Here is a 22,645-nt window from a genome sequence, read left to right on the forward strand (position 1 = left end):
TGGGATGGGGGCAGCGCCCTCGTGTCTCCGTCACCGGCATCCTCTTCACTCTTGGGGTGTTTGGGAACGTCCACCCTTTGGGTTCTTCCATGGTCTGGGAGGTTCAAGAGTGGGAATCCCGGGAATTCTGACCCCACTGTGATGTTCTCCACCCCCAAGGAATGCTTGACTTTCCAGCCTGGGCATCCTACGGGAATTCCCGGGGTCTGTGGGATGGTGCCACCAATTTTGGGATGGTGTCTCCCTCATTGAGACCCCTGATGGGAGAGGCTCGGGTTGCTCGGGAACATCCACCCTTTGGGTTCTTCCGTGGTCTGGGAGGTTCAAGAGTGGGAATCCCGGGAATTCTGACCCCGCTGTGGTGTTTTCTACCCCCAAGGAATGCTTGGCTTTCCAACCTGGGCGTCCTGTGGGAATTCCTGGGGTCTGTGGGATGGTGCCACCAATTTTGGGATGGTGTCTCCCTCATTGAGACCCGTGATGGGAGAGGCTCGGGCTGCTCGGGAACATCCACCCTTTGGGTTCTTCCGTGGTGTGGGAAGGTTCAGGAGCGGGAAATCCCGGGAATTCTGACCCCGTTGTGGCGTTCCCCCCCCCCCCCCCGCAGGACGTCGTCCCTGCGATGGAACGCCGGCACCAAGGAGCGGATGCTGATCAAGGTGACGGACCGGGAGCCGAGCTTCCTCCTGCACCAGGGCAACGGCTTTGCCCCCGACTCCCAGGGGGGGCCGCGCTCCCGCCGCCCCTCCGGCGGCCAGCAGTCCCCCGGCCTGCAGACCTTCTCCTCCTCGGACGCCGAGGGCTCCGTGTTCTTCCCGGAGAGGAAGGCGTCGCCCTTCCTGAAGAGGGCCGAGCTGTCGGGGAGCTGCTCCCCGCTGCTGGGCCGGGGGGACCCCTTCTGCTCCCCGCTGCAGGCGCAGCAGCACCGCAAGCACTCGGCCGAGTCGCAGCCGTCGTCGCCGCGCTATGCCTACGAGCCGCCGCTCTACGAGGAGCCCCCCATGGAGTACCAGGCCCCCATCTACGACGAGCCCCCCGTGGACATGCAGTACGAGGCCGGCGGCGGCGGCGGCGGCTACAAGGCGGGCTCGCCCCAGAAGTCGCCGGTGCGGAAGCCGCACCCCTTCCTGCAGTCGCCCAAGCAGGGCCCCAACTCGCCCTACCAGCAGCTGGTGCTCACCAAGCAGAAGTGCCCCCCCGACCGCTTCATGAGCCTGGAGTACAGCCCCGCCGGCAAGGAGTACGTGCGCCAGCTCGTCTACGTGGAGCAGTCGGGCTCCAGCCCCAAGATGAAGACGGGCCTGAGGCACAAGTACTCCCCCAACCCCATCGGGGGCTCCTACTCGCTGCAGCACAGCCCCTGCCTGGTGCGGGACCAGCGCCTGGACGTCAAATCCGGCGACTACAGCAGCATGGAGGGGCCCGACTTCTGCCCCGGCCCGGCGGCCCCGGGCGAGGACTCCATGTCGTGGTCCAGCCAGCAGGACACCCTGTCCTCCACCGGCTACTCGCCCTCCACCAGGAAGAGGAAAAGCCGGAAGCCCTCGGTGGCCCACGAGCCCAACGCCTCGGCCGCCGACGGCCCCGGGGAGAGGGAGGTGCTGGGGGAGCAGCTGCCGGGGGACGAGCGAGCGGCCCCGGGGCCCAACCGCTCGCCCATGAACCGGACGGAGAGCAAGGCGGCCGAGGCGGAGGCGGGACGGGGCTTCCCGGAGCCCTTCCTGGCGCAGGCCCGCCTGGCGTGGGAGGCGCAGCAGGCCCACTACCACATGAAGCAGAGGAGCAGCTGGGATTCCCAAAAGGACGGGTCCGGCTACGAGAGCGACGGCGCCCTGCCCCTGCCCATGCCGGGCCCGGTGGTGAGGGCCTTCAGCGAGGACGAGGCGCTGGCGCAGCAGGAGAACAAGCACTGGAAGAGGAACACCTTCGAGAAGCTGGGCTTCCCCCAGATCCTGCTGGAGAAGAGCGTCTCCGTCCAGACCAACCTGGCCTCTCCCGAGCCCTACCTGCACCCGTCCCAGGTAACGCCCGCCGGGAACGCCCTCGGGGCCGGGGGACGCGCCGCGTGTCCCTCAGAGGAGGAGATCCTTGGCTGGGTGGTCCCTCCAAGCTGGTGTTTACTAACCTGGTCCCTCAAAGAATTTGCCAAGGTGGCCCCTCAAAGTTGGTCTTTATTAACCTGGTCCCTCAAAGAAGTTGCCAAGGTGGCCCCTCAAAGTTGGTCTTTATTAACCTGGTCCCTCAAAGAAGTTGCCAAGGTGGCCCCTCAAAGCTGGTCCTTGCCAAGGTGGTCCCTCAAAGCTGGTCCTTGCCAAGGTGGTCCCACAAGGAAGTCGGTCCTTAGCAAGGTGGTCCCTCAAAGTTGGGGCTTGGCAAGGTGGTCCCTCAAAGCTGGTCTTTACTAACCTGGTCCCTCAGAGAAGTTGGTCCTTGGCAAGGTGGTCCCTCAAAGCTGGTTGTTACCAACCTGGTGCTTGGCCCTCGAAGTTGGGGCTTGACAATATTGTCCCATGAGGAAGTTGGTCCTTGGCAAGGTGGTCCCACGAGGAAGTTGGTCCTTGGCGAGGTGGCACCTCAAAACCTTGGGATGAAAGAGCCCCAAACACACCAGCATTCCAGGAGGTTCTCAGCTGGCCGTTCCCAGACGTTCCACTCCATCCCCTTCATCCCAGGTGATGAAACCACCTGAAGCCACCAGGACCACGGATTGTCCATCCCAGTTGTCCTTGTTTGCTTCCTCTGTGCTGGCCACAGCTCTTTTGGTGTCCCACCCCCTCCTGGGGTGATGGCCACCGGCTGTACTGGTCCCAGTAGGAGGAGGACACTGGTCTGCAGGGCTCCTTCCTGGCTGGGTGCTCTGCAGAGCTCACGGGTAAATCCCGGGCCCTTCGTGTCCGTCGGCACACGGGATGTAAGGAAGGAACATCCGTGTTCCTCACGGCTTGGAGGAACCTCCAGCCCCTCCTGTGGCTGCTGGACAACCCCCTTGGAAGGTGATTTTGGGCAGAGGGGGTTTCCTGGGGGACTGGTTACAGGTGGGTGTGTCTGAAGGACGGGTGGAACCCAAAGCCACGTTCCTTCCACCGCGTTGCTCCTTCTCTCCGTGACTCCACCGGCCGAGGTGCTGGGAGCGAGGAGAGTCCAGTGCAGCGGCTTTGGGGGGCTTCGCTTACCCCACCTTCCTGCTGCCCATCGGTGCCACGGCGCGCCTTGGCCGCCGGCACCGGGCAGCTCCACTTGGCCGTGGTGGGATTGAGGAGCAGCTCCTGGGAGAGGACGTGGCTTTGGGGGTGAGTGGGAGGCGACCTCTGAATGTTGCAACGGCTGCTTGCTTGGGGGGTGGGTTGGGGGGTTGGTGAGTTGGTGGGTTGGCTGCTTGCTTGCTTGGTTGGTTGGTTGACTGGTTGGTTGGTGGGTGGGTTGGTTTGTTGGTTGGTTGATGGGTTGGCTGGTTGGTTGGTGGGTTGATGGGTTGGTGGGTTGATCAGTTGGTTGGTTGATTGGTTGGTTGGTTGATTGATCAGTTGACTGGTTGCTCAGTTGGTTGCTCAGTTGGTTGGTTGATCAGTTGATTGGTTGGTGGGTTATCACTTTGTTGGTTGCTCAGTTGTTGATTGGTTGGCTGCTCAGTTGGTTGATTGGTTGGTTGATTGGTTGGTTGCTCAGTTGGTTGGTCACTCAGTTAGTTGGTTGGTTGGTTGGTTGCTCAGTTGGTTGATTGGTTGGTTGGTTGCTCAGTTGGTTGCTCAGTTGGTTGATTGGTTGGTTGCTCAGTTGTTTGGTTGCTCAGTTGGTTGGTTGCTCAGTTGGTTGCTCAGTTGGTTAGTTGATTGGTTGGCTGCTCAGTCAGTTGGTCACTTGGTTGGTTGGTTGGTTGGTCAGTTGGTTGATTGGTTGGTTGATTGGTTGGTTGCTCAGTTGGTTGGTTGCTCAGTTGGTTGATTGGTTGGTTGATTGGTTGGTTGCTCAGTTGGTTGGTCGCTCAGTTGGTTGATTGGTTGGTTGGTTGGTTGGTTGGTTGCTCAGTTGGCCGCTCGGTTGGTTGGTTGGTCGCTCAGTTGGTTGATTGGTTGGTTGGTTGGTTGGTCGCTCAGTTGGCCGCTCGGTTGGTTGGTTGGTTGCTCAGTTGGTTGCTCAGTTGATTGGTTGGTTGCTCAGTTGGCCGCTCGGTTGGTTGGTTGGTTGCTCAGTTGGTTGCTCAGTTGATTGGTTGGTCGCTCAGTTGGCCGCTCGGTTGGTTGGTTGGTTGCTCAGTTGGTTGATTGGTTGGTTGGTTGGTTGGTCGCTCAGTTGGCCGCTCGGTTGGTTGGTTGGTTGCTCAGTTGGTTGATTGGTTGGTTGGTTGGTTGGTCGCTCAGTTGGCCGCTCGGTTGGTTGGTTGGTCGCTCAGTTGGCCGCTCGGTTGCCCAGTCTCTCAGTGGCTCGGTCCCTTTGCCGTCTCCGCCCTTCCCCGGGTAACGCCCCCTCGCGCGGTGTCGTCCCGCAGTCCGAGGACCTCGGCGCCTGCGCCCAGTTCGAGAGCAGCCGCCAGACCAGGAACATGATGCCGAGCGCCAGCTGCGTCTTCCCCACCTTCAACCTGCGCAAACCCTCCTCGGAGACGGACATTGAGAACTGGGCCTCCAAGCACTTCAACAAGCACACCCAAGGGCTCTTCCGCCGCAAGGTCTCCATCGCCAACATGTTGGCCTGGAGCAGCGAATCCATCAAGAAACCCATGATCATGACCAACGACCGCAACGTCAAGAAGGAGGCGTGCGAGATCTTCAAGCTCATCCAGATGTACATGGGCGACCGGCGGGCCAAGACGGACCAGCTCAACGTGGCCCTGGAGATCGCCACCAAGGGCTGGAGCGTGCAGGGGCTGCGAGACGAGCTCTACATCCAGCTGTGCCGGCAGACCACCGAGAACTTCCGTTACGAGAGCCTGGCCCGGGGCTGGGAGCTCATGGCCATCTGTTTGGCCTTTTTCCCCCCCACTCCCAAATTCCACTCCTACCTAGAAGGATACATTTACCGGCACATGGACCCGGTGAATGACACCAAAGGTAAGTGAGAAAACCACGGCCCGGCGGCGCCCGTGACCGCCCCGTCCTTGGAGGCGTCCGAGGCCATGTTGGACGGGGTTTAGGAGCGAGTTGGCCTAGTGGAAGGTGTCCCTGCCCGTGGCAGGGGGTGCAACAAGATGAGCTTTAAGGTCCCTCCCAACCCAACCCAACCCAACCCATCCCACGGTTCCGCGATGCCCCGGCCCGGTTCTTTGTTCCGCTTTGGTTCCTTTCCCATCCGTCGAGTTTCTCCTTGGAAAGGCGGGCGAGGAGCCCGTCCAAGACCCGCCCCCAGTGGGGGCTTTTCCCGCCCTCCTCCTGCCGGGAAATCCGACGTGGGCTCCGACAGGGAACGCGCTCGGGCGCCGTTGCCGCGGGACGGACGTCGCCTCCACCGGGGGTGTCCGTGAGCGAGTTCCTGAAGCTTCTCCCACCCCCCGAGGAGGTGTCCCACCCTTTCCAGGTGTCCGACTCATTTCCCACCGGATTCAACACCCGGAGCTCCCCCGGAAGAAGCTCCACCCCCCCCCGACCCCTCCTGTCCAATCAGTGTCGCCCCCCGGGTTCGGTCCCGAGTTTTTGTCGTTTTGAGTTTCGTTGTTTTATTTTCAGGTGTTTTCGTTGGTTTTGTGTCGAGTCATTGATTGGTTTCATCGTTACGTTGATTTTAATTTGCATCTTCATTTGCATAGGATTTGGTTGTATTTGCATTCCATTGTCGTTCCCCTTCGGTTTTTGTTTTCGTTTTAGTTTTGTTTTATTCTTTTAATTTTCAGTTTTCTTCGATTTTTTTACTTTTAAATCTTTTCCTTATTATTTATTTATTTATTTATTTATTTATTTATTTATTTATTTTTTATTTTTAATTCAAACTCGTTTTCCTTTTGGCATTTTTGTTTTTCTTTATTTTGCCCTTAATTTTTACTTTTAATTTCAATTCCCTTTTATTTCCAGATCCCTCACTGTAATTTCATTTAATTTTTATTTCGATTTCCTTTATTTTTTTTTTATTTCCCGCTTTAATTTTAATTTCTTTTTATAGTTTTAATTTGATTTAATTTAATTTTTTTACTTCGTTTCATTTTCGGTTTTTATTTTTGGTTTTTATTTTTGGTTTTTATTTTCGTTTTTTAATTTAGTTTTTTATTTTTATTTTTTATTTTTATTTCCGTTCCCTTTATTTTTCTTCCATGATTTCCCTCCCCCTCCCCCCACTGTTCCCTCCCACCGAGTTCCTTTTCCAGCCTCACATTCCATGTTCCCGGCCCCCCTCCGTGTGTTTCTCCCCAGTGACGCGGCACATCCGTCACCTCCTGGAAAGGACCAATCAGAAGAAACCCAAATTGCGAAAGAAACCCAAGCCCCAAATCGAGGAGCACCATGGTAGGGACCCCCCAAAATCTGGGAGCACCCCAAAGCTGGGACCCCCCCTGGATCAATCCTGGGAAACCCCGGAACGACCCTTCACCCCCCCCCAGATCAATCGGGATCCCTTGGATCCAGCTGGGATCACCCAAAAATCTGGGATAGCCCAAAGCCTGCGATCCCTCCAGTTTGGGGATCCCCTGGATCGATGTGGGATCCTCCAGAGCAATGTGGGATCCTCTGGATCAGTGTGGGATCCTCCAGATCAATGTGGGATCCCAAGGATCAATGTGGGATTCCCTGGATCAGTGTGGGATCCTCCAGATCAATGTGGGATCCCAAGGATCAATGTGGGATTCCCTGGCTCAATGTGGGATCCTCTGGCTCGATGTGGGATCCCAAGGATCAATGTGGGATCCCCTGGATCAATACTAACCCCCCCAGATTAGTATGGAACACCCCAGATTAATCTGGGATCCCCTGGCTCGATCTGGGACCCTCTGGCTCAATGTGGGACCCCCTGGATCAATGTGGGGTCCCCTGGATCAATGTGGGATCGATCCTCTAGATCAATGTGGGATCCCCTGGATCAATACTGGCCCCTCGGATTAATACGGAACCCCCCAGATTAGTCTGGGATCCCCTGGCTCGATCCAGGACCCCTGGTTCAATGTGGGATCCTCTGGCTCAATGTGGGATCCCCTGGATCAATGTGGAATCCTCCAGACCAATGTGGGATCCCCTGGATCAATACTAAACCCCCCAGATTAATACAGAACCCCCCAGATTAATCTGGAATCCCCTGGCTCAATCTGGGGCTCCCTGGTTCAATGTGGGATCCCCTGGATCAATGTGGGATCCTCTGGTTCAATGTGGGATCCCCTGGATCAATACTAACCCCCTCGGGTTAATACAGAACCCCCCAGATTAATCTGGGATCCCCTGGTTCGATCCAGGTCCCCCTGGATCAGTGTGGGATCCTCTGGATCAATGTGGGATCCCGTGGATCAATCTGGGATCCTCCGGGTCAATGTGGGATCCCCTGGATCAATACTAACCCCCCCCCGGATTAGTACGGAACCCCCCAGATTAATCTGGGATCCCCTGGCTCGATCCGGGCCCCCCCGACTCAATGTGGGATCCTCTGGCTCAATGTGGGATCCTCTGGATCAATGTGGGATCCCCTGGATCAATCTGGGACCCCCCGGATCAATACAGGACTCTTCAGAATAACATGAGATCCCCCAAATCCAGGACCCCCTGGATCAATAGGGGACCTACTGGGATCAGTAGGGGACTCCGGGATCAAGAGGGGACCATGGGATCAGTGTCGGATCTGCTGGGATCAATAGGGGACCCCTGGATCAATAGGGGACTCCGGGATCAGTGTGGGACCTGCCGGGATCAATAGGGGACCCCGGCATCAATAGGGGACCCCGGGATCAGTGTGGGACCTGCCGGGATCAATAGGGGACCCCCAGATTGATACCAGACTCCCGAGATCAATAGGGGACCTGCCGGGATCAATAGGGGACCCCAGAATCAATAGGGGACCCCGGGATCGATACCAGACTCCCGGGATCAATAGGGGACCCCCAGATCAATAGAGGAGCCCTGGATCAATGTGGGACCTACCAGGATCAATAGGGGACCCCTGGGATCAATAGGGGACCTCAGGATCAGTGTGAGATCTACTGGGATCAGTAGGGGACCCCTGGGATCAATAGGGGACCTCGGGATCAATAGGGGACCCCTGGGATCAATAGGGGACCCCTGGGATCAATAGGGGACCTCGGGATCAGTGTGAGACCTGCCGGGATCAATAGGGGACCTTGGGATCGATAGGGGACCCCGGGATCAATGTGGAACCTGCCGGGATCAATAGGGGACCTGCCGGGATCAATAGGGGACCCCGGGATCAATACCAGACTGCTGGGATCAATAGGGGACCCCCAGATTGATACCAGACTCCCGAGATCAATAGGGGACCTGCTGGGATCAATAGGGGACCCTGGGATCAGTGTGGGACCTGCCGGGATCAATAGGGGACCCCTGGATCAATAGGGGACCCCCGGATCAATGTGGGACCTGCCAGGATCAAGAGGGGACCCCTGGATCAATAGGGGAGCCCCGGATTGACACCAGACTACTGGGATCAATAGGGGACCCCCGGATCAATGTGGGACCTGCTGGGATCAATAGGGGACCCCGGGATTGACACCAGACTGCTGGGATCAATAGGGGACCCCGAGATCAATAGGGGACCCCCAGATCAATGTGGGACCTGCCGGGATCAATAGGGGACCCCGGGATCAATAAGGGACCCCCGGGATCAATAGGGGACCTCAGGATCGATAGGGGACCTCGGGATCGATAGGGGACCCCTGGGATCAATAGGGGACCCCCAGATCAATGTGGGACCTGCCAGGATCAATAGGGGTGGGATTCCTGTCAATGTCATTGATCCCAAAGGGGGTGATGGGAGCAGAGAGGGAACCCAAGTTGAGGAACCTCAACGGGATTGGTGGGATCGCCCAAGGAAGGGATTTGGGAGCATCCAAGGGAATCCCAGTTGAGGAACCTCAACGGGATTGGTGGGATCGCCCAAGGAAGGGATTTGGGAGCATCCAAGGGAATCCCAGTTGAGGAACCTCAACGGGATTGGTGGGATTGCCCAAGGAAGGGTTTTGGGAGCATCCAAGGGAATCCCAGTTGAGGAACCTCAATGGGATTGGTGGGATCACTCATGGAAGGGCTTTGGGAGCATCCAAGGGAATCCCAGTTGAGGAACCTCAACGGGATTGGTGGGATTGCCCAAGGAAGGGATTTGGGAGCATCCAAGGGAATCCAAGTTGAGGAACCTCAACGGGATTGGTGGGATCGCCCAAGGAAGGGATTTGGGAGCATCCAAGGGAATCCCAGTTGAGGAACCTCAACGGGATTGGTGGGATCGCCCAAGGAAGGGCTTTGGGAGCATCCAAGGGAATCCAAGTTAAGGAACCTCAATGGGATCACCCAGGGAAGGGCTTTGGGAGCCTCCAAGAGTTCCGGGTGACCGTGGAGACGATGGGATCAAACCCGCCCTCGGCACCTTCGGCGGTGACCCCCCGTGGATGGGGGGTGTTGGGTGTTGATCCATCATCTCCTGGGCCTCTCCCAGAGATCCATCCTGGCCCTGCTGGAGGGTGTCCCTGCCCACAGGGACGGGCCCTGTGCTCCTTCCCGACCCAAACCCTTCCATGATCCCGCGGGTTTATGGGGTCCCACAAGGCCTTCCCGTCAGACCCTCCCACCCCGTCCCAAACATCCCCCCAAGCCCGAAAACCACCCGGGAAACTCGGGGGTCCCGGGGACGAAGGGCCGAGGAGACGATCCCGAGGGCCCAGGTTTGGGTTTGACCCCAAAAAATGACCCTTGAGGGGTTGGACGTCCAGCGGGACTTCTCTGGAAGGTTCCACCAGGTCCCCAAGGCTGTGGGAAAGGTCCAGAAGGTTCTGTGAGGTCCCCAAGGCTGTGGGAATGGTCCAGAAGGTTCCGTCAGGTCCCCAGGGCTGTGGGAATGGTCCAGAAGGTTCCGTGAGGTTCCCAGGGTTGTGGGAAAGGTCCAGAAGGTTCCACCAGGTCCCAGGACTATGGAATGGTCCAGAAGGTTCCACCAGGTCCCAGGGCTGTGGAACGGTCCAGAAGGTTCCGTGAGGTCCTGAGATCTGTGGGAATGGTCCAGAAGGTTCCGTGAGGTCCCCAGGACTATGGAATGGTCCGGAAGGTTCCGTGAGGTCCCCAGGGTTGTGGGAAAGGTCCAGAAGGTTCCACCAGGTCCCAGGGCTATGGAATGGTCCAGAAGGTTCTGTGAGGTCCCCAGGGCTGTGGGAAAGGTCCAGAAGGTTCCGTGAGGTCCCCAGGGCTGCGGGAATGGTCCAGAAGGTTCCACCAGGTCCCAGGGCTGTGGGAAAGGTCCAGAAGGTTCTATGAGGTCCCCAGGGCTATGGAATGGTCCAGAAGGTTCCACCAGGTCCCCAGGGCTGTGGGAATGGTCCAGAAGGTTCCGTCAGGTCCTGAGATCTGTGGGAAAGGTCCAGAAGGTTCCACCAGGTCTCCAGGACTGTGGGAAAGGTCCAGAAGGTTCCATGAGGTCCCCAGGGTTGTGGGAATGGTCCAGAAGGTTCCATGAGGTCCCCAGGGCTATGGAATGGTCCAGAAGGTTCCATGAGGTCCCCAGGGCTGTGGGAAAGGTCCGGAAGGTTCCACCAGGTCCCAGGACTATGGAATGGTCCAGAAGGTTCCACCAGATCCCCAGGACTATGGAAAGGTCCAGAAGGTTCTGTGAGGTCCCCAGGGCTGTGGGAATGGTCCAGAAGGTTCCATGAGGTCCCCAGCGCTGTGGGAATGGTCCAGAAGGTGCCAACAGGTCCCCAGGGCTGTGGGAAAGGTCCAGAAGGTTCCACCAGGTCCCCAGGGCTGTGGGAAAGGTCCAGAAGGTTCCACCAGGTCCCCAGGGCTGTAGGAATGGTCCAGAAGGTTCCATCAGGTCTCCAGGGCTGTGGGAAAGGTCCAGAAGGTTCCACCAGGTCCCCAGGACTATGGAATGGTCCAGAAGGTTCCATCAGGTCTCCAGGGCTGTGGAACGGTCCAGAAGGTTCTGTGAGGTCCCCAGGGCAGTGGGAATGGTCCAGAAGGTTCCATCAGGTCCCAGGTCTATGGAAAGGTCCAGAAGGTTCTGTGAGGTCCCCAGGACTATGGAAAGGTCCAGAAGGTTCCACCAGGTCCCCAGGACTATGGAAAGGTCCAGAAGGTTCTGTGAGGTCCCCAGGACTATGGAATGGTCCAGAAGGTTCCACCAGGTCCCCAGGGCTGTGGAACGGTCCAGAAGGTTCCACCAGGTCCCAGGACTATGGAAAGGTCCAGAAGGTTCCACCAGGTCCCCAGGTCTCCTTCTGGGAAGGGGTTGAGGTCTCATCTCCTCGTTGAAGGCCGTCAGGAGGAGGGGATGGATGAGGAGGGGGATGAGGGTGGGATCGGTGGGATCGGCAGGAGAGGGATGGTGTTGGGGGGGGGAGGTGACAACGGAAGTGGTGACCCCCCTCAAAACCCGGGACACCCCTGGCTGAGGCCCCCACGGAGCCGAGGGGGCTCCGGAACTCCACGTTGGGCGGTTGCTCCGAGGCTCTCGGGAGGGGTGGGACCACCAGAAGGGTCCAGGGGGGGACCTCGTCCTCCTCAGACCCCCCGGGAATGGGGATGGGGATGGAGGGGTGGAAAGGAGGGGACAGGAGCCCCTCCAGGGCCCGGAGGGGACATCCCACCCCCCCCCCCGATGTTCTCTTGCAGGGGTGGCCATCAGCACTTACGCCAAGTACTGCTACAACAAGCTCCAGAAGGCGGCTCTGACCGGGGCCAAGAAGGTACCAACCCATGGGATGGGCCTGGAAAACCCTTGGAGAGGGTGGACAACCCCCTTCCAGGGGGGGTCAACCCCCGCCGGGACCACTGGGCTGGGGAGGGGCTGGTGGGGGAGGAGGGGGGGGGGAAGTGGAAAAGGGGTGGGGAGTTCGGGAAGGGGTCACGGGGAGGATCGTCCGGAGCGGTTGGAGACCTTCTGGAGAACTCTGGGGACCTTCTGGAGGCACGGAGTTGTTCTGGGGACCTCCTGGAGAACTCTGGGGATCTTCTGGAGGCACGGAGTTGTTCTGGGGACCTTCTGGAGAACTCTGGGGATCTTCTGGAGGCACGGAGTTGTTCTGGGGACCTTCTGGAGAACTCTGGGGATCTTCTGGAGGCACGGAGTTGTTCTGGGGAACCTTCTGGAGGCTTTCTGGGCACCTTCTGACGACCAGCTGGGGATCTCCCGGGAACATTCTGGAAACCTTCTAGTGACCCTCCGGAGATTTTCTGGGAACCTCCCGGGAAACTCCTGAAGACCTTCTGGGGAACTTTCTGGAGATTTTCTGGAGACCTTCTGGAAGCTTTCTAGGGACCTTACGGGAACCCTCTGGAGACCTTCTGGGGACCTTCTGAAGACTTTCTCAGGACCTTCTGGAGACCTTCCGGGAACCTTCTGGAAACTTTCTGGAAGACCTTCTGAAGATCTTCCAGGGACCTTCTGGGAACTTCCTAAGGAACTTCTGGAGACCTTCTGGGAACTTTCTGAAGATCTTCTGAGAATTATCTGGGGGTTTTTTGGGGACCTCTCCCACCCCACCACCCCCACATCCACTGGGTTCCTCTGTCCCACGTCCCCCCGCCCCCGGGGCCGCTCTGTCCATCCTCCATCCTCCATCCCCCCCATTCCACACCTTGCCGTGACCACTCCCACCCTGCTGCGTGCCGGGGACGACCTCAGTGTCCTCCCGTGACCGGAAGGAGATCCCACAGATCCGGAATAATTCAGGATCACCGGGTCCGGCGCCGATCCAACCACAGCGCCGGTGCTGAGCTTTCCAGAAGAATCCCAGAGCCGTGGCTCCTCCAACTGGGCAATCCACCGGTGTAGATCCTCCATCGTGGCCGTGGACCCACCAAGATCCATCAGGATCATCCCCAGGGCTGGATCTGCTTCCAAATCAAGGTGGTGGAACCCACCAGTGCTGAGCTTTCCAGAAGAATCCCAAAGCCGTGGCTCCTCCTCCTGGGCAATCCAACAGTGTAGATCCTCCAGTGTGGAGGTCCCACCAAGGTCCATCAGGACCATCCCCAGGGCTGGATCTGCTCCCAGATCGAGATGGTGGATGGGTGGTGGATGGTGGAACCCACCAGTGCTGAGCTTTCCAGAAGAATCCCAAAGCCGTGGCTTCTCCTCCTGGGCAATCCACCGGTGTAGATCCTCCATCGTGGCCATGGACCCACCAAGGTCCATCGGGACCATTCCCAGGGCTGGATCTGCTTCCAAATCAAGATGGTGGAACCCACCAGTGCTGAGCTTTCCAGAAGAATCCCAAAGCCGTGGTTCCTCCTCCTGGGCAATCCACTGGTGTAGATCCTCCAGTGTGGAGGTCCCACCAAGGTCCATCGGGACCATCCCCAGGGCTGGATCTGCTTCCAGATCGAGATGGTGGATGGGTGGTGGATGGTGGAACCCACCGGTGCTGAGCTTTCCAGAAGAATCCCAGAGCCGTGGCTCCTCCTCCTGGGCAATCCACCGGTGTAGATCCTCCAGTGTGGCCGTGGACCCACCAAGGTCCACCGGGACCATCCCCAGGGCTGGATCTGCTTCCCGATCGAGATGGTGGAACCCACCAATGCTGAGCTTTCCAGAAGAATCCCAGAGCTGTGGCTCCTCCTCCTGGGCAATCCACTGATGTAGATCCTCCATCATGGCCATGGACCCACCAAGGTCCATCGGGACCATTCCCAGGGCTGGATCTGCTTCCAAATCAAGGTGGTGGATGGATGGTGGATGGTGGAACCCACCACTGCTGAGCTTTCCAGAAGAATCCCAGAGCCGTGGCTCCTCCTCCTGGGCAATCCACCGGTGTAGATCCTCCATCATGGCCATGGACCCACCAAGGTCCATCGGGATCATCCCCAGGGCTGGATCTGCTTCCAAATCAAGGTGGTGGAACCCACCAGTGCTGAGCTTTCCAGAAGAATCCCAAAGCCGTGGTTCCTCCTCCTGGGCAATCCACTGGTGTAAATCCTCCAGCGTGCCAACGGACCCACCAAGGTCCATCGGGACCATCCCCAGGGCTGGATCTGCTCCCAGATCAAGGCGGTGGGTGGGTGGTGGAACCCCCCGGGCTCTGAGCTGGAGACCTCAACCGGCTCCACCAGATCCATCCGTGGGTGGATCCCTCGTGGAGCTCCTCTGGGGGGGTGGTTGGGATCGAGGAGGACCCGCCGGAGCTCCCGGCGGCGCCGGTGACCCCCCCCTGTGTCCCCGGCAGGGCCTGAAGAAGCCGAACATCGAGGAGATCCGCCACGCCAAGAACGCCGTGTTCAACCCCTCCATGTTCGGCAGCTCCCTGCAGGACATCGTGGCCATGCAGAAGGAGCGTTACCCCGACCGGCAGCTGCCCTGGGTGCAGACCCGCCTCTCCGAGGAGGTCCTGGCGCTCAACGGGGACCAGACCGAGGGCATCTTCAGGTAAAGCCGCCCCACGGCCGCGGGGGGTCCTCCGAGCGGTGCTGACCCCGAGCTTCTCAGGGGGGAAGCCACAAATCACCTCGTTTTGGGGTGCTTTCCTCCTTCCCTGTGTCCTTCTCCAGTGGGTGACCCCGAGGTGGTGGCAACCTGGAGCTTCTTGGGGTGGAAGCCACAAGTGACCTCGTTTTGGGGTGCTTTCCTCCTTCCGTGGGTCCTTCTCCAGTGGGTGACCCCGAGGTGGTGGCAACCTGGAGCTTCTCCTGGTGGAAGCCACAAGTGACCTTGTCATGGGGTAGCCATCCCCTTCCCCGTGTCCTTGGGGTGTCCTCCTGTGGGTGGCTCCGGTGGCAACCCAGAGCTTCTCGTGGGGGAAGCCACAAATCACCTCGTTTTGGGGTGTTTTCCTCCTTCCGTGTGTCCTTCTCCAGTGGGTGACCCCGAGGTGGCAACAACCTGGAGCTTCTCCTGGTGGAAGCCACAAGTGACCTCATTTTGGGGTGTTTTCCTCCTTCCATGTACTTTTCTCCTCCAGTGGGTGATCTCGAGGTGGTGGCAACCTGGAGCTTCTTGGGGTGGAAGCCACAAATCACCTCGTTTTGGGGTGTTTTCCTCCTTCCCTGTGTCCTTCTCCAGTGAGTGACCCCAAGGTGGCAACAACCTGGAGCTTCTCTTGGTGGAAGCCACGAATCACCCCGTTATAGGACAACCCCCCCGTTCCACGTGTCCTTCTCCCCCACTGGGTGATCTCGAGGTGGTGACAACCAGGAGCTTCTCATGGAGGAAGCCACAAACCACCTCATTTTGGGGTGTCTTCCTCCTTCCCTGTGTCCTCCCCCATTGGGTGACCCCAAGGTGGTGGCAACCTGGAGCTTCTTGGGATGGAAGCCACAAGTGACCTCATTTTGGGGTGGCTTCCCGCTTGCATTTGTCCCCAGGGATGACCTTCTCCTCCACTGGGTGACTCCAGTGGCAACCTGGAGCTTCTCGTTGTGGAAGCCACAAACCACCTCATTTTGGGGTGTCTTCCTCCTTCCCTGTGTCCTTCTCCTCCACTGGGTGACCCCGAGGTGGTGGCAACCTGGAGCTTCTCCTGGTGGAAGCCACAAATCACCTTGTTGTGGGGCAGCCACCCCCTTCCCCGTGTCCTTGGGGTGTCCTTCTCCTCCAGTGGGTGACCCCGAGGTGGTGGCAACCCCGAGCTCCTCGTGGTGGAAGCCACGTCCCCCCAACTTCTCCTCGTCCCCCCCAACTTCTCCTTGTCCCCCCAACTTCTCCTTGTCCCCCCAACTTCTCCTCGTTCCCCCCAACTTCTCCTCATCCCCCCAACTTCTCCTCATCCCCCCAACTTCTCCTCATCCCCCCAGCTTCTCCTCATCCCCCCAGCTTCTCCTCGCCCCCCCAACTTCTCCTCGTCCCCCCAACTTCTCTGAGGCCACGGCGGCTTCTCCACCAGCCTCACCTCAAGGGCTTTAATGACCTCCCCCAGCTCCCAAAACGGCTCCACGACGTCCCCTCGGGGCCGTCCCCGAGCACCCAAAGGTGCTGAGCGGGTGTGTCCCCCCTGTCCCGGACGGGCACCCACCACTGTCCCCCCGCAGGGTCCCCGGGGACATCGACGAGGTCAACGCCCTCAAGCTGCAGGTGGACCAGTGGAAGATCCCCACGGGCTTGGAGGACCCCCACGTTCCTGGTAAGACCCCCATGTTCCTGGTAGGACCCCCACATTCCCAGTAGGACCCCCACGTTCCCATTAGGACCCTCACATTCCCAGTAGGACCCCCACGTTCCCGGTAAGACCCCCACATTCCCAGTAGGACCCCCACATTCCCAGTAGGACCCCCACGTTCCCAGTAGGACCCCCACATTCCCAGTAGGACCCCCACCTTCCCAGTAGGACCCCCACGTTCCCGGTAAGACACTCATGTTCCTGGTAGGACCCCCACATTCCCAGTAGGACCCCCACATTCCCAGTAGGACCCCCACGTTCCTGGTAGGACCCCCATTTTCCCAGTAGGACCCCCACATTCCCGGTAGGACCCCCACATTCCCAGTAAGACCCCCACATTCCCAGTAGGACCCTCACGTTCCCAGTAGGACCCCCACATTCCCGGTAGGACCCTCATGTTCCCAGTAGGACCCCCACATTCCCAGTAGGACCCCCACGTTCCCAGTAGGACCCCCACATTCCCAGTAGGACCCCCACCTTCCCAGTAGGACCCCCACGTTCCCGGTAAGACACTCATGTTCCTGGTAGGACCCCCACATTCCCAGTAGGACCCCCACATTCCCAGTAGGACCCCCACGTTCCTGGTAGGACCCCCATTTTCCCAGTAGGACCCCCACATTCCCGGTAGGACCCCCACATTCCCAGTAAGACCCCCACATTCCCAGTAGGACCCTCACGTTCCCAGTAGGACCCCCACATTCCCGGTAGGACCCTCATGTTCCCAGTAGGACCCCCACATTCCCAGTAGGTCCCCCACGTTCCCAGTAGGACCCCCACATTCCCAGTAGGTCCCCCACGTTCCCGGTAGGACCCCCACATTCCCAGTAGGACCCCCATGTTCCCGGTAGGACCCCCACATTCCCAGTAGGACCCCCACGTTCCCAGTAGGACCCCCACATTCCCAGTAGGACCCCCACGTTCCCGGTAGGACCCCCACATTCCCAGTAGGACCTCATGTTCCCGGTAAGACCCCCACATTCCCAGTAGGACCCTCACGTTCCCAGTAGGACCCTCACGTTCCCAGTAGGACCCCCACATTCCCGGTAGGACCCCCATTTTCCCAGTAGGACCCCCACGTTCCCGGTAGGACCCCCACATTCCCAGTAGGACCCCCACATTCCCAGTAGGACCCCCACGTTCCCAGTAGGACCCCCACATTCCCAGTAGGACCCCCACCTTCCCAGTAGGACCCCCACGTTCCCGGTAAGACACTCATGTTCCTGGTAGGACCCCCACATTCCCAGTAGGACCCCCACATTCCCAGTAGGACCCCCACATTCCAGTAGGACCCTCACATTCCCGGTAGGACCCCCCCATTCCCGGTAGGACCCCCACGTTCCCAGTAGACCCCCACGTTCCTGGTAGGACCCCCACATTCCCAGTAGGACCCCCACGTTCCCAGTAGACCCCCACGTTCCCGGTAGGACCCCCACATTCCCAGTAGGACCCTCATGTTCCTGGTAGGACCCCCACATTCCCAGTAGGACCCCCACGTTCCCGGTAAGACCCTCATGTTCCCGGTAGGACCCCCACATTCCCAGTAGGATCCCCACGTTCCCGGTAGGACCCCCATTTTCCCAGTAGGACCCTCACATTCCTGGTAGGACCCCCACATTCCCAGTAGGACCCCCACATTCCCGATAGGACCCCCACATTCCCAGTAGGACCCCCACATTCCCGATAGGCCCCCCACATTCCTGGTAGGACCCCAACGTTCCCGGTAGGACCCCCATGTTCCTGGTAAGACCCCCACATTCCCAGCAGGACCCCCACATTCCCAGTAGGATCCCCATGTTCCCGGTAGGACCCCCACATTCCCAGTAGGACCCCCACGTTCCTGGTAGGACCCCCACGTTCCCGGTAAGACCCCCACATTCCCGGTAGGACCCTCATGTTCCCAGTAGGCCCCCCTTGTTCCCGGTAGGACCCCGGGGGGATGGCAGGGGCTCGGGATCCCCCCCCGGGGTGTCCCACGTCCCACATCTGCTCCTTCCCGACCTCCCTGGGGAAACCACGGGGCCCTTGTTGACCCTCCCGCTTGCAGGAGGTGGAGGAGCCCCCGATCCCCTGATATCCCTGATCCCCAATCCCCTGATCCCCTGATCCCCCTGATCCCCTGATCCCCCAATCCCCTGATCCCTCTGATCCTCCTGTCCCCTGATCTTCCTGTCCCCTGATCCCTCTGATCCTCCTGTCCCCTGATCCCCTGATCCCCCAATCCCCTGATCCCCCAATCCCCTGATCCCTCTGATCCCCTGATCCCTCTGATCCCCTGATCCCTCTGATCCTCCTGATCCCCCGATCCTCCTGATCCCCCAATCCCCTGATCCCTCTGATCCTCCTATCCCCTGATCTTCCTGTCCCCTGATCCATCTGATCCCCTGATCCCTCTGATCCTCCCGTCCCCTGATCCCCTGATCCCCGTGATCCACCTGATCCTCTGATACTCCTGATCCCCTGATCCTCCTGTCCCCTGATCCCCTGATCCCTCTGATCCATCCCCTGATCCCCTGATCTCCCTGATCCCCAATCCCCCGATCCCCTGAACCCCTGATCCCCTGATCCATCCCCCAATCCCCTGATCCTCCTGACCCCTGATCCCCCTGATCTACCTGATCCTCCTGTCCCCTGATCCCCCTCATCCCCCAATCCCCTGATCCCCAATCCCCTGATCCCCTGATCTCCAATTCCCTGATCCCCTGATCCATCCCCTGATCCCCCTGATCCATCCCCTGATCCCCCTGATCCCCATATCCCCTGATCCCCAATCCCCTGATCTCCAATTCCCTGATCCCCTCATCCCCTCATCCCCTGATCCACCCCCTGATCCCCCACGAGTGTTCCAGGGCTGGAGGGGGGTTGTGTGGAAGGGGATCCTCCAGGACTGGATCCATTCCCAAACCAAGACAGGGGTTTGGGATCTGTTCCCAAACCAGCTCCCCCACATCCACCCGTGGCTCCCCCACATCCCCCCGTGGCTCCCCCACATCCCCCCGTGGCTCCCCCACATCCCCCCGTGGCTCCCCCACATCCCCCCGTGGCTCCCCCACACCCACCCGTGGCTCCCCCACATCCCCCCGTGGCTCCCCCACACCCACCCGTGGCTCCCCCACATCCCCCCATGGCTCCCCCACATCCCCCCGTGGCTCCCCCACATCCCCCCGTGGCTCCCCCACATCCCCCCGTGGCTCCCCCACACCCACCCGTGGCTCCCCCACATCCCCCCGTGGCTCCCCCACATCCATCCGTGGCTCCCCCACATCCCCCCGTGGCTCCCCCACATCCCCCCGTGGCTCCCCCACATCCCCCCATGGCTCCCCCACATCCCCCCGTGGCTCCCCCACATCCCCCCGTGGCTCCCCCACATCCATCCGTGGCTCCCCCACATCCCCCCGTGGCTCCCCCACATCCCCCCATGGCTCCCCCACATCCCCCCGTGGCTCCCCCACATCCCCCCGTGGCTCCCCCACACCCACCCGTGGCTCCCCCACATCCATCCGTGGCTCCCCCACATCCCCCCGTGGCTCCCCCACGACCACCGGCGATCTGTTGGTGCCCAGGGGTCCCTCCCAGCAGGGCTGGAGCTCCTCCACGTGCCCCACGGCCCTGCCCGTGTCCGTTCCAGCCTCGCTGCTCAAGCTGTGGTACCGGGAGCTGGAGGAGCCGCTGATCCCCCACGACTTCTACGAGCAGTGCATCACCCACTACGAGAACCCCGAGGCGGCCGTCGCCGTCGTGCACTCGCTGCCCAGGATCAACAAGATGGTGCTGTGCTACCTCATCCGCTTCCTACAGGTACCCCCGGGCTGCCCCGGCACCCCCCGGGCAGCTCCCGGCCCCGTGGCTTCTCCTGGGGTGGGTTTGGGTCCACCTCCTTCCTCCCACACCACGTTTGGGGTCCTGGTTGGACCTTCTGGTTCCTTCTGGGGGGGTTCTGGGTCCACCTCCTTCCTCCTGCACCACGTTTGGGGTCCTGGTTGTTCCCCTTGGGGTGGTTTTGGGTCCACCTCCTTCCTCTCACACCATGTTGGACCTCCTGGTTCCTTCTCCTGGGGGGGTTCTGGGTCCACCTCCTTCCTCCCACACCACGTTTGGGGTCCTGGTTGGACCTCCTGGTTCCATCTGCTGAGGTGGTTTTGGGTCCACCTCCTTCCTCCCACACCACGTTGGACCTCCTGGTTCCATCTGCTGACGTGGTTTTGGGTCCACCTCCTTCCTCCCACACCACATTTGTGGTCCTGGTTGTTCCCCTTGGGGTGGTTTTGGGTCCACCTCCTTCCTCCCACACCACATTCATGGCCCTGGTTGGACCTCCTCGTTCCTTCTGAGGTGGTTTTAGGTCCACCTCCTTCCTCCCACGCCACGTTGGACCTCCTGGTTGTTCCCACTGAGGTGGTTTTGGGTCCATCTCCTTCCTCCCACGCCACGTTGGACCTCCTGGTTGCTCCCCTTGGGGTGGTTTTGGGTTCTCCAAGTTCCCCCCAGGGTGACCCCCCCGTCTCACCCAAGAACCGGGAGGTCCATGGGGTCCTTCCTTCCCTCTCCCACCGACCCCATCACCTCCATCACCTCCCCCCACCCCAGCTGTTCCCACCCCGGGTGACCTCTGGGCCCAGCTCCTTCTCCTGAGGCGGTTTTGGGTTCTCCAAGTTCACCACATGATGACCCCAAGAACTGGGAGGTCCACATGGGGTCCTTCCTTCCACCTCCCACCAGCCCCAGCACCTCCTCCCACCCCAGGTTTCTGTGCCCCTGCTTGACCCTCCTGGTTCCTTCCCTTGAGGTTCCTCAAGGTCATCCCATGCTCTTCTCAGCCCTGCTTGACCCTCCTGGTTCCTTCCCGGCCCTGCTTGACCCTCGTGGTCCCTCCTCTTGAGGTTCCTCAAGGTCACCTCGTGCTGCCCCTGCCCCTGCTTGACCCTCCTGGTCCCTCCTCTTGAGGTTCCCCAAGGTCATCCCATGCTCTTCTCAGCCCTGCTTGACCCTCCTGGTTCCTCCTCTTGAGGTTCCCCAAGGTCACCCCATGCTGACCCCGACCCTGCTTGACCCTCCTGGTTCCTCCTCTTGAGGTGGTTTTGGGGTTCTCCAAATTCACCCCATGCTGACCCTGCCCCTGCTTGACCAATCCTGGTTCCTTCCCTTGAGGTTCCTCAAGGTCACCTCATACTGACCCTGGCCCTGCTTGACCCTCCTGGTCCCTCCTCTTGAGGTTCCCCAAGGTCACCCCGTGCTGACCCTGACCCTGCTTGACCCTCCTGGTCCCTGCTCTTGAGGTTCCCCAAGGTCATCCTGTGCTGACCCTGGCCCTACTTGACCCTCCTGGTCCCTCTTCTCAAGGTTCCCCAGGGTCACCTCATGCTGACCCTGCCCCTGCTTGACCCTCCTGGTTCCTTCCCTTGAGCTCCCCCAAGGTCATCCTGTGCTGACCCCAGCCCTGCTTGACCCTCCTGGTTCCTTCCCTTGAGCTCCCCCAAGGTCATCCTATGCTGACCCTGACCCTGGTTGACCTTCCTGGTCCCTCCTCTCGAGGTTCCCCAAGGTCACCCCATACTGACCCCAGCCCTGCTTGACCCTCCTGGTTCCTTCCCTTGAGCTTCCCCAAGGTCATCCTGTGCTGACCCTGACCCTGCTTGACCCTCCTGGTTCCTTCCCTGCCCTGCTTGACCCTCCTGGTTCCCCCACTTGATCTCCCCCAAGGTCACCCTGTGCTGACCCTGCCCCTGCTTGACCCCCCTGGCCCCTCCCCTCGACCCTCCCCAGACTGACCCCCTGCCCCGCCCCTGTGCCCCTCAGGTGTTCGTGCAGCCGGCCAACGTGGCGGTCACCAAGATGGACGTCAATAACCTGGCCATGGTGATGGCCCCCAACTGCCTGCGCTGCCAGTCGGACGACCCGCGGATCATCTTCGAGAACACCCGCAAGGAGATGTCCTTCCTCCGGGTGCTCATCCAGCACCTCGACACCAGCTTCATGGAGGGCGTCCTATAGCAGTGCCCCCGCCGCCCTCCCGGCCCCCCCGGAGCCCCCGGAGCCCCTCCGGACCCTTCGGAATCCGGGCGTCCAGGGCCCGGCTCCGCGGCCCCGATCCCGGCCCCGATCCCGGTCCCACTCCGTTCCCACCTGGCTCTTCAGCGGGACGTGGGGTGGGACGGCCCCGTCCCGACCTCCCCCGGCGCCGTCACTGCCCGACTCCTCCTCACTTGGCCGCTTTTTGGGGAGGGGGGGAAGGAGGATGGGGATAAAAACACTCCCCCGGAGGTGTGTGAGGAGCATCGTGGGGTTCCCGGGGGGCGGTGGGGGAGTCTGGGGGGTCCTTCCGTGTCTCTGGAGGGTTGGGAATGTGAGAGGTGCCTCTGGGGTGAGACATGAACGTGGAGAACCCAAAACCAGCCCCAGGGAAGGAACGGGGAGGGTCGAGCAGGGCGT

General features: G+C 60.1%; 1 protein-coding gene and 1 long non-coding RNA gene across 2 annotated transcripts in view; both read left to right on the forward strand.

The window, feature by feature from the left end:
- Positions 1-22,645, forward strand: part of ARHGAP39 (Rho GTPase activating protein 39) — an 85,850-nt gene extending 63,205 nt beyond the window's left edge. The window contains exons 4-11 of the mRNA XM_051774665.1: positions 608-2,021; positions 4,487-5,048; positions 6,339-6,431; positions 11,742-11,815; positions 14,294-14,493; positions 16,092-16,183; positions 19,845-20,014; positions 22,013-22,645. Coding sequence (XP_051630625.1) covers positions 608-2,021; positions 4,487-5,048; positions 6,339-6,431; positions 11,742-11,815; positions 14,294-14,493; positions 16,092-16,183; positions 19,845-20,014; positions 22,013-22,207 — 2,800 coding nt within the window. The 3' untranslated portion in view covers positions 22,208-22,645. The remainder of the gene's footprint in view (positions 1-607; positions 2,022-4,486; positions 5,049-6,338; positions 6,432-11,741; positions 11,816-14,293; positions 14,494-16,091; positions 16,184-19,844; positions 20,015-22,012) is intronic.
- Positions 10,081-10,832, forward strand: LOC127464375 (uncharacterized). Its single transcript, XR_007901329.1, has 4 exons — positions 10,081-10,170; positions 10,289-10,495; positions 10,576-10,614; positions 10,812-10,832. It is a non-coding gene; the product is annotated as an uncharacterized LOC127464375 (long non-coding RNA).

The sequence above is a fragment of the Manacus candei genome, unplaced genomic scaffold (assembly GCF_025592945.1).
Source record: "Manacus candei isolate 608988 ecotype Guabito, Panama unplaced genomic scaffold, ASM2559294v1 h1tg000214l, whole genome shotgun sequence".
Lineage (NCBI taxonomy): Eukaryota > Metazoa > Chordata > Aves > Passeriformes > Pipridae > Manacus > Manacus candei.